Source organism: Balaenoptera musculus, chromosome X (genome assembly GCF_009873245.2).
Source record: "Balaenoptera musculus isolate JJ_BM4_2016_0621 chromosome X, mBalMus1.pri.v3, whole genome shotgun sequence".
Classification (NCBI taxonomy): Eukaryota; Metazoa; Chordata; class Mammalia; order Artiodactyla; family Balaenopteridae; genus Balaenoptera; species Balaenoptera musculus.
The window spans coordinates 38,183,062-38,195,083 of record NC_045806.1 but is presented as its reverse complement, the minus strand read 5'-3'; the positions used below and the strand labels follow the sequence as shown (position 1 = coordinate 38,195,083).

At 44.2% G+C, this 12,022-nt stretch overlaps 1 protein-coding gene across 1 annotated transcript in view; it reads right to left on the bottom strand.

Moving 5' to 3' along the window:
- The window catches only part of MAOA (monoamine oxidase A), a 71,062-nt gene that overhangs the window by 12,635 nt on the left and 46,405 nt on the right, over positions 1–12,022 (bottom strand). The window contains exons 5-8 of the mRNA XM_036840902.1: positions 11,298–11,389; positions 4,846–4,987; positions 1,381–1,530; positions 792–951 (exon numbers count right to left, since the gene is read on the bottom strand). Of these exons, the coding sequence (XP_036696797.1) occupies positions 792–951; positions 1,381–1,530; positions 4,846–4,987; positions 11,298–11,389 (544 nt within the window). The remainder of the gene's footprint in view (positions 1–791; positions 952–1,380; positions 1,531–4,845; positions 4,988–11,297; positions 11,390–12,022) is intronic.

The window sequence follows — 12,022 nt, the reverse complement described above, 5'->3', positions numbered from 1 at the left end:
TTTGCTAAGAGGAAGGCAAATCTTAAACTATTGGTCTTTGCCCCAACTTTAGAAGTTATTTCCTATTAAACACGCACAGTGACTATACAAGGATGTTTGGTCGGTCACCCAGACACATTAGAAAATGACCCATCGCGATGACCTTTACATAAAGGTCAGGTATGATCAGTGCATGAGTAAAATGGAGATGGCCCTGGAGTCCTGGAACACATGGGAAAGAGGGGGGTGTGTTAGAGGGAATCACCCCTGTGAAACCATGTTAGAAGTGGCAGGAAGGAATCCTTTGAGTATGAGCTGAAGGCTTAGCAACAACAGGCACCATATCTGCCCAGACTCTGCCTCATTTTATCCTCACAACACCCCAACAGCAGGTCTCATTGTTACCATTTTACACAGAGGCTGAGGCTGAGAGAGGCGAAGTGTCACTTGAGGCCACACAGCTAGTAAGCAAGTGGAGCCCAAGGATGTGTAACTTCAAAGGAGTGCTCTTTCCATGGTGCTCCTTTGTCTCTGCTCATGAAGAGTAAGTGGCGAGACATATGCCAGGGGTCTGGGCAATGTGGTCCTGCGACCAGAGGGACCTCTTCCTTCCCCCTCACTGCCAGCAAGCGCTCTTGGGGTCATTTTGTGTTGCCCGGGGCTATGAGGAGTGGACAGACTGAGATTTCTGATCCTTTCTCTACCAACTGGAAACACTTATCGTTTTTTCTGTTCAGTGTGTAGTATAAAATGTTCCTAAAAGAGCATGGTCTTCGCTTAATACAATTTAAACATGAATAAGTGCAACCTACCCTTTTTCTTCCAAAAGGCCTCCTTGTAATACATCATGCACTTAATGATAGCCCCCATTGGAAGACGCTGAATTAACTGGTTTCTCTCTGAAGGAAGCTCTGGTCTGAAGTGTATCTTGGCAGTCAAAGTTGGAGGGACGGCACTAATTACGTATCGGCACTAAAACACACAGACACAAAATACCATCTCAAACGTGAGTCGCAATCTTTGCAGGGAGCGTGAAACATCACATTTACCATTTTGAATGACAGTGAGCGGTAACAGTGTACAGTATGAGGCCACTGTGAGGCAACAAAACAGAATAAGGCAGTCAACTAAGGCTGCTAATTTGGAAGACTGAGTCAGAAATACGCCAGCATTAATTACGCCACTGCTTGGATTATATTTGGTTAGAAGCTGCAGAAGACAGGAGACCTATTTAATATAAGCTTCCCTTTTTTTTTCGGCCTTGATGTGTGGCATGCAGGATCTTAGTTCCCCCACCAGGGATCGAACCTGTGCCCCCTGCTGTGCAAGCGGGTAGTCCTAACCAATGGACCACCAGGGAAGTCCCATAATATACGCTCTTTTTTGACGAAACTGAATTACCTCATAAAGTTGATGATTCAACGTCTCTATCATGATGTTGTCACCTGACTGGTCAACATAGGTGACAGGACACCTCAGCTTCACTCTGTCCCCAAGGAGGTGCATTATCCGCTCGCTTACTTGACCAGATCCACCTACAAACTTCCGTTCCTACAGGAGAAGGCAGGCAGGAAATGAAATGTTATGAAAGCCCAAGGAAGGAAGATCATATTTACCACTGATCAGAAACCTCCAGAAAGTCACAGGCCATACCCTCACCCTCTGCACCCTTAACTATTGGAAGAACTCATTAGGACAGAGGCAGTCTACCAAGATACCTCAATCATCATGCTCTACACAGCGTCTGGTGACGAAAAGCTGTTACCAGCTTATAAAATCACAGAATGGCGGGGGAGGGATAAATTGGGAGATTGGGATTGACACATACACACTACTATATATAAAATAGATAACTAATAAGGACCTACTGTATAGCACAGGGAACTCTACTCAATACTCTGCAATGGCCTATGTGGGAAAAGAACCTAAAAAAGAGTGGACATATGCATATGTATAACTGATTCACTTTGCTGTACACCGGAAACTAACACAACATTGCAAGTCAACTATACCCCAATAAAAATTTAAAATAAAATCACAGAATCAGAAGGAAGGTTCCCCTATACCACTGGCACCTTGACCGAATGCAAATAACAGCAACTCCGTGGGCTTCAAGGGCCCAGGAGTGCAGTGCATGGAGGGAACCCTGGGACGGGGAGGGTGCTGTGCTTCTCCCAGGGGATGCGGTTTCTGTCTTTCTTTCTTTCTTTTTTTGATATTTTTAATAACTTAATAGTGAAAAAGTAAAATATATAAACCACTTATATGGTATAATCTTAATGAGGAAATACATTAAAATGTTAACAGTAGACAGGGTGAGATTATGTGTGAAGCTTTTGTCTTTATTCTTTATGTTCCAAGTATAAACACAAACGATAATGACCTTCTCTTTGCTAAAAACTGTTCAACTCAAGACAACAACCCTTGATTGATCTCCTTCAATAGGCAAGGCCCTGGCATTAGGCTCATTAGAAGACACAAACAATACAGCAGACATGAAGTTGCGTGATTTTGGAACCAAAAAGGCCCACATGTGACCCAGCAGCTGATGGGTAGGGGGGCCTTGGCTTCATAGTCTGTATGGGAATCTAAACTTTCAGAAGGTTTCTTTTTTTTTTTTTTAATTTATTTTATTTATTTACTTTTGGCTGCGTTGGGTCCTTGTTGCTGTGAGCGGGTTTTTCTCTAGTTGTGGCGAGCGGGGGCTACTCTTCGTTGCGCACGGGCTTCTCATTGCGGTGGCTTCTCTTGTTGCAGAGCACGGGCTCTAGGCGCGCGGGCTTCAGTAATTGTGGCATGCAGGCTCAGTAGTTGTGGCTCGTGGGCTCTAGAGCACAGGCTCAGTAGTTGTGGCGCACGGGCTTAGTTGCTCCGCGGCATGTGGGATCTTCCCGGACCAGGGCTCGAACCCGTGTTCCCTGCGTTGGCAGGTGGATTCTTAACCACTGCGCCACCAGGGAAGTCCCAGGTTTCTTTTTTTTTAAATTAATTATTTTTTTCTAGTTTCACTGAGATGGGGATGCGGTTTCTAACTCCCCTCGGTTTCTTAAAGTCCCAGCCCAGGGTTCTCTAGGCAGAACAGGCTCTGGTGCTCACAAGGATCACCTGGTCATCACCAAATGATGTTCTAAGAATCCAAACCTCAGCTCTTGAGAACTTTTTGCCAAAATGCCTGGAAGTTTCACTGCGGGGGCCGAAGGGTGAAGGCTAAGCATCTGCCTATTCCTCCAGACACTGTGAAATAGTTCCCCTGAGCAGCTCTGTAAGACCACAGGTGCTCTGCCCTACCACCATCTGCTACACTCACCATGGTCATGCTTCCAGCTTAATCTAAGGTCAGTCCTTAATACAGTGCATTTTGTAAGAAGCAGGGGGAATGTTTTTAGCCTGCTGTAGAAGATTCATTGAATGGTTAGAAATACATGTAGGTAGACTGAAGAACAGCCCAACATTTGACAATCGCCTTCTTCCAGAAAGCCTGTGTCAGCAGCCACAGAATGATTCTTACACTTGAATAACTGGTTGTTGTTCTAATGACACAACCACAGTTCTTTATAAAAATATTCCCACAGCAGTTTAGCCCTAAATTCATGATCCGTCCTTCCTCACAAAACTGGGACCATTTAATTTATAATTTGACTTCTGTTTTCCAAGAGTTACTTTGAATGTTAGTATAGTGGAAAGACCATGAACTATTTCCATTTGTGTTCACTACCCACTCCTTCACGTCTAGTATTTCTTGAACTAAACTATTAAAGGATAAGTCTAAGTTCTTTGTAAAGATACTGGGATAATGGTCTGAGATTCATCATGTGAACTGTGCCCTCCAAAAGGTCATGTGGAGTTTGCCTAGAAGTATCTTGGCTCCTCTGAATGAGGGATATAAATATAAAATACGAGTCACGATATCTCAGAAAGTAAGATATAGGTTAAAAAGAGTAATGTGGGATTTCTGTGTAAAGACACTTAAAAAATGCAACTGCCTTAAGTTTGCTAAAGCTAAGGGTCAAATGGGCAATAACTCTTGGGACCACAAGAACAACTTGGGGACTTCTGGAGATCTCCCAAGGAGAGGAACATTTCACTCAGTTGACAAGGACTCTACACCTCACACTATGAAACAGAACATAAGTTAGAAGTAAACTGATCCTAATTAAACCTTATCCCATCGAGGCATAACATTCCTAGAAAAGAGATATCCGTTTTCTTCCGATAAAGGATAGCCTTGAAACAAAGAATCTCAGAATCTGGAAAATCAGGGAATTAAGATTCTGGTTTCACCACTGGTTTGCTGTGTGTCCAGCCAATGAGTCAAATGAGTTCATTCATCAGTAATGGAAGTAGTATGGAAGCTGGGCAAATGCTAGTGGGCAGCAAAAATTTAGAAGCCAAAATGTAGAATCTACTATTGAAAGAGTGACCAATAAATCACTTCCATTCTATAACAGTTAACATAAAATAATAACTCCGAGACACAGAATGGGACAAAAAAGCCTCATGTCTGGAACAGAGATGACTTTAAGTACAATTTTACAAGTACTAGAAATTTTTGTTAATTAGTTGATTTTAGTAATTTAGCTCCTCCTACATAAATAGTCTAATTTTACCTACTTCCAAAAGGAAGAAACTGAATTCCTCAAACCTAATTAATTCAAAATGAAACATTCTTTAGTTGTGAACTTATTTTCAGGAACGAGAAAAGGAAATGAGAAATTTTGTTTTCAGAAAAGTTTTTTGGAGATCGTTTCAAAAATCCATGTTTCAAATTCACTCATGTTTCAAAATATAGAAGCAAGTATTAAGCTACTGCACTCGATGAGGGCAAAATCACAAATGAAGTTTAGTGTGAGAATGGACACTCCATACCTGGCCCCCATTGGTAATGGAGAATATCCGAGTGGTGCCTCCACACTGCTTCACATACCACAAGAACCACAGGGCAGACACCTCGTGGGGTTCAGAGGTCACATTGATATTCACAAAGAGAGATGCAAATTGCCTAGCAGTCCTGGTCACAGAACAAGAGCGGAAGTCAGGAGTAAATACGTACATGCTTCACAGGACATTATCTTTTTAAAACACAATTTAGCATGGCTAGAAAACAGTTCTATTGCTTTTGAAAAAAAAAAACCTCATGGACTCAATTTCTGAAGGAATGCAGATTTTAACCCTTGGGGAAAATAAACTTTTCCCTTACTTTTAGGAAATTATGGGTTAGTCCAAACATGCTAATCCCAATGCAATCTAAAGGGTTAATATGCTTGTCAGAGTTCATTAAGGATATTGTTTGCATTTATTTGAACAAACTTTCTCTCCTTAACACCCCCCCTGCCCCCACCCTGGTCCAGGCTACCACTGTCCCTACCTAGTCATATGACTACAGCCCCTCATGATCCTTCTCTACATTACAGCCAATTAAGTCTTTTAACAGTCCAAAACTTAAAAAAACAAACAAACAAAAAACCCCACTCTGCTTAAAATCCTTCAATGACATTCACAGCAAAAGGCAAAAGTCTTGAATATGGCCAATATATCTTGCACCATCAGCCTGTCAACAACTTCTCCAAACTCTCATTCCATCATTTCCTCATGGCATCTTTATGGTCCAGGTATACTGTCCACTCGTTGCTAAAACATGTCAATCTCCCCATCTCAGGGCCTTCATAAGCTGTTCTCTGTTCCCTATACTGGGGGGGGGGAGCATTTCCTACACTATCCAACCTTCACATTTCCCACCATTATTTATGGCTAATAACTGGAAAATACCATGCCTCAACCATTTATCCTTCCATCCATCCCATCCACTATGATTCATTCCTGAAAGAAACCATCTCTCCCCTTCATTATTTTTCCCCATCTACTAAGGCTTGCTACTGGAACATCATCCCCCTCACTAACCATATCTCCTGTCTCCTCCATCCACTATGGCTTATTCCTGAAAGATACCATTCACTACATCATCCATCTTTCCTGTCTTCCCCCATCACTGTGGCTCACTCCTGTGAGATACCAACACCCCACACCATCTATTGGTCCTGTTTTATCCAATTCATTGTGACTCATTTCTGGAACATATATCCTCCCCATACCCACATGTCTGATCTCCACTCATCCACTGTGCTCATTTGTGGAAGATATATCATCCCCCAACACCATCCATCCTTCAGTCCTGTATCCCCCATCAATTGGCTCATTCCTTTAAGATACCATTCACTCTTCCTGTCTCTCTCAATAACTGATACATCATTGGAGGAAAGCATCCCCCTCACCATCTATCCTTCCTGACAGTCCCCCACCATTAATTGCAGGTCATTCCTGGAAGATACCATCCTCCTACATCATCCGTCTTTCCTGTATCCCCCATACACTGTGATTCATTCCTGGAAGATACCATTCTTCACACCCAGCATGCACCAACCTGTCCCCCACCCCCATCCACAGTGGCTCATTCCTGAAAGATACCATCCCCCACATCACTCATCTATCGTGTGTACAGCCCATCCAGTATGGCTCATCCCTTCCTGATACCTTGCACCCAGAACATTCACCCTACCTGTCTCCCCTTACAATCACTGTGGTTCATGCCTCATGATACCACCCTTTCACACCATCCACTCTTCCTGTAGCATTCTCCCAACAAGCACTGTGGTTCCTTCCTGGAAGATGCCATCACTCCAATGGCTTCCTGTCTCCTCCTAACCACTGTATCTTATCTTGGAAGATACCAGTTCCCTCACTATATTACTCCTGCTATATCCCCCATCATTGTGGCTCATTCCTGGAAGATACCATCTCCTCACACAACCATACCATCTAATTTTCCTGTAGACAACCCCCCCCGACATAACTGGTGCATTCCTGGAAGATGCCACCCTTCCCCCCCAAACACACACCATTCATCATTCTTGTCTCCCCTCATGCACTGTGGTTCATTCCTGGGAGATACCATATCCTCACTCCATCCACTATTCCTGTCTCTCCCATCAACTGGCTCATTCTTGAAAGATATCATCTCAACATATAATCAACCCTTCTGTTTCCCCCCATTTTATTATGGTTCATTCCTGGACCACACCATCTCCTCACACCATCACTCTTCCAGTCTCCCCCCCACATGCTATGGCTCATTCCAGGCACATACCATCCAAACATCATCCATCTTTCCTGTCTTCCCCATCTACAGTTCCTGGAACATACCATTCCCCTATACCGTGCACCCTTCCTGTATCCCTCCCCCCCAATCCACTATGGCTCATTCCTGGAAATTCCCATCCAACCACACACAGCCTATCTCCCCCACTCACTGTGGTTCATTCGTGGAAGATACCATCTTCCCACACCATGCACTTTTTCCTGTCTACTGCCATCTACTGTGACTCATTCTTGGAAGATGGCATCTCACACCATCCATCGTTCCTGTCTTCCCCCATCACTTGTCTCATTCCTGGAAGATATCATGCTCCCACATCATCCACCCTTCCTCTCCCCCCACCTCAGTCATTGTCACTCATTCCTGGATGACACCATCCACTTACAGCATTCACTTTTCCTGTCTTTCCCATTCACAATGGCTCATACCTGGAAGATACCATGTTCTCACACCGTCCACCTTTTTGCCCGCCCCCCACCGCCATCAACTATGGCTGACTCCTGGAACATACCATCCTCCCACACCATCCATCTTTTCTGTTTCCCACATCCACAGTCAGACATTCCTGGTAGATACCATCTTCCCACACCATCCATCCTTCCTGTAACCCACCATCCACTATGGTTTAATCCTGGCATATACCATCCCCTCACACCATCTACCCCCTTACTGTCTTCCCCTATCCACTGTGGTTCATTCCTGGAAGATACCATCCTCCCACACCATATATTTTCCCATATAACCACAATCCACTGTGGCTCATTCTTGGAAGATGGAGTCTCTCACACCACGCATCATTCCTATCTCCCCCAACACTTGTCTCAGTTCTAGAAGATACCTTGCCCCCACCTCATCCACCCTTCCTGTTTCCCCCTACAGTCACTGTAGCTCATTCCTGAAAGATACTCTCCCCTCAAACCATCTAGCTTTCCTGTTGGCCCCTGCCCCCCCCCCCAAACTCACTCTCCTTCATTGCTAGAAGATACCATGGAAACTTCTAGTCTCTCCCCAAAACTGACTCATTACTGGAAGACAACATCTTCCCACACCATCTACCCTTGCTGTCTGCCCCCATTAATTGCATCTCATTCCAGGAACATAAATCCCCCTATCTCATCCATCCTTACCATCTCCCCCTATGCTCTGTGGCTCATTCCTGGAATATACCATTCCTCCACACCATGCACCCTTCCTCCCCAACCCCCATCCTCTATGTCTCACTCCTAGAACAACCATCCTCCCACACCATCCATCTTTTCTGTCTCCCACATCCACAGTGGCTCATTCTTGATAGATACCATACACTCATCCTGTCCCCACCATCAACTATGGGTTAATCCTGGAACATAATGTAACAGGGAAGAGCTAAATCGGACTCCACGTTGGACCTGTTTCTTTGACTTTAACCTTTGCTTTTCGTTGCTTTTGTTATTCTAATCATACATAATGGCCTGCCTCAGGGAACCCTGCCCCTCTGCTGTTCAGCTCACAGGGAGACAATGTGACCCCGCCCACCTGTGAAGGGCTGCAAGAAAGAAGAAACTAACGCATCCCCTCACAGAGGCTGGTCATTCCAGGAGATGTTTTGCAAGACTGATGGCCCTTTTACTTTACTTCCTCACCGCCTCTCCCTCTCGGATTCTATAAAAGAAACTGGCATCCAGACTCCGAGAAGATGGTTTTTCAGAGACACTAGTCTGTCATCTTCTCTGTCTGCCGGCTTTCTGAATAAAGTCATATTCCTTGCCTCAACATCTTGTCTCCGATTCACTGGCCTGTCGTGTGGCGAGCAAAGAGAGCTTGGACTTGGTAACAATAACATCCCCCACAGGATCCATCCTTCCTGTCTCTCCCCTTGCACTATGGCTCTTTCCTGGAAGATATCATTCCACCAAACCATCCATCTTTCATGTCTCCCTCCATGCACTGTGGCTTATTCCTGGAAGACACCATCCTCTCACACCACCCACTCCTCCTTTCTCTCCCATCAACTGGCTCATTCCTGGAAGATACCATAACACCACACTGTCCATCCTTTCCCTTTCCCCCATGCACTGTGGTTCATTCCTGGTGACACCATCCCACCAAACAAACCATCCTTACTGTCTCCCTTATGTACTATGGCTTATTTCTGGAAGATACCATCCCGTCACATCATCCACCTTTCTCCATCTATGCCCATCCACTGTGGCTTATTCCAGAAAGATATCATCATTCACATCATCCATCCTTACTTTCTCCACCATCCACTGTTGCTCATTCCTTGATGATACCATCTCCTCACACCATACTCTTCCTGTCTCACCCATCAGCTGACTTTATTCGTGGAAGATATCATCTCCCCACAGCATCCACTCTTCCTGTCTCCTCCATCAACCGACTTATTCTTGGAAGTTACCATCTACACATACCATCCCTCTTTCCTCTCTCCCCCCATCCTCTGTGACTCATTCCTGAAAGATACCATCATCTCACATAATATATCTCTTATATCCTCCACCAACTGGTGCATTCCCCAAAGATACTATCCCCACACCACACACCCTCCCCCCAACTACTGTGGCTTATCCTGGAAGACACCATCCCACCACACCATCTATCCTCCTGTCTCTACCCACGCACTATGGCTCATTCCTGGCACATACCATCTTCCCACACCATCCATCTTTCCTGTTTCCCCTGTCAACAGTGGCTCACTCTCAGAAGAAACCATTCTGCCACACCATCCACCGTTCCTGTCCCCTGCATACAATATGGTTTATTCCTGAATGTACCAACCCCACACACTATCCACCCTTCCTGTCCCCCTCCATGGTTAATGGCTCACTCCTGGAAGATATCATCCTACTGCACTATACATCCTTTCTGTCTTCCCTCATGCACTATAGCTCATTCCTGGAAGATACAATCCGACCCGTCCACCCTCCTATCTCCCCATCCACTGCTGCTCATTCCTGAAGATACCATCACCTCACACCATCCACTCTTCCTTTCTTTCCCATCAACTGACTCATTCTTGGAAGATACCATCTGCACACACCACCCATCTTTCTTGTCTCCTTCCATCCACTGTGCCTCATTCCTGAAAGATACCATCCCCTCACAACATCCATTTTCTTGTTTCCCTCATCTACTAGATCATTCCTGGAATATACCACCTCTGCACACCATCCACTCTTCCTAACTCCCCCATCCACTGTTACTCATCCTGCAAGATAACACTTCCCCACACTAAACACCCTTCCTGTCTTCCCCCATCCACTATGGCACCTTCCATGAAGATTCTTAATTCCCACAGCATCCACCCTTCCTGTCTCCCCCCATCTGTTATGGCTCATTCATGGAAGATACCATCCTCTCACACCATCTATCTTTCCTGTTTTCCACATCCATTAGGGCGCATTCCTGGAAGACTCCTTGCCCCGACACCATCCATCTTTCCCTGTCCCTTCCCATCCTCTGTGGCTCATTCTTAGTTGATGTACTAACTCCTTGGTTTCTGTTTAAAGATTGCTTCAACAAGGAATCTGTCCTTTGCCATCAGACAGGTCAGGTTCCCAGTTTCAGTCTCTCCTAGAATTATATAATATGTGTATAATGACAGTCTCTCCTGCTAAAAATATATCAACTCCATGAGGTTAGGGGCCATGCCTAACAAGTTCACCACCATTCCTCAGTGCTTCATACTGTGTCTTCACATAGCAGCCCCAAAATGCTGGCTGAATGATCTGTAAGTAACTCAGCTAATAACACAGATTCTCAGTGAAAACATATAGTTTATATCTTTCATTAATATAGACTAGCTTCCCTCCAGTTCTTCTATATTTATATGAAATTACTTTAATATCTTTCCAAATTGCTTCTGTAGCTGACCTCTATATTATCTGAAAACACAATTACTTCTTTTATTGCAAAGCACACAACCGTTTCATTAAAAAAAAGTTCAGCTTCCTTCACCTACTTTTCTTCTTACGTTTTAGATTCATTTTATGTTCAGTCCTGCTCTGAGTGTCTAAAGGGCCCCCAAAGTTGCTACTGATGGAAAGGTCATTAAGTTTCCTCTTAACTTTTTTCCTATAACTTATGAAGAAAAACACTGCAGTTCAAGATAGGATAGGAACGATCTGAAGGGAAGATAAAAGAAAATGTTTTAAATAGTCAAGGTTACTTTGTCCAGCAGATTTTTTCGATGAGATCTTTCATGGTCATCTTATCCCATTCCTCCGCATGTGGTGCCTCCCACGGTGCATCAGCTGGAATCTGCAGAGAAAGAAGGGCCCACATTTAGGTCTGATGGTTACTGCCCACTGCCCTGCCAAGAGGCCCTCAGGAGAACCTCTGAAAACTGGTTTCTCTGTCTATGTTGGACTGTGTGATTGGCATAGAATTCTATGTATAGATAGTGGTGGGTTTGGGATGGATAGCTCTTTGGATTCTATGCCTTAATGCTGTTGCCAAAATAATAATAATAATACATAAATATATGTATAAATTAATATGTAATTATGATGGTCAACATCATAATTATTATTGAAAGCTAACACCCATTTTAAAACTTTGGGGAAACGAATCTTTCTCTCCTTTACTATCTCAAGTGGCATGACATATGGATAAGATCACTATAAGTAGGACTCCTGGCAAAAATATGTCACATAAATTCTCAGTGGCATAGGTTGAAAACACAGGCACACACATTAGTATCAGAGACATGTGGGTTCGAATCCTGTCCCTTGTTGTGTGGTCTTGGGGAAATTATGTAACCCCTTGGCACTGATTTTCTTCATTTGTAAAGTAGAAATACTACCAGCTTGGCAGAGTTGTTGGGTACACTGGAAATGATATGCATCAACGTCCAGAGCAATGTTCCCTGCACTGTGGAAGGATGGATACTAA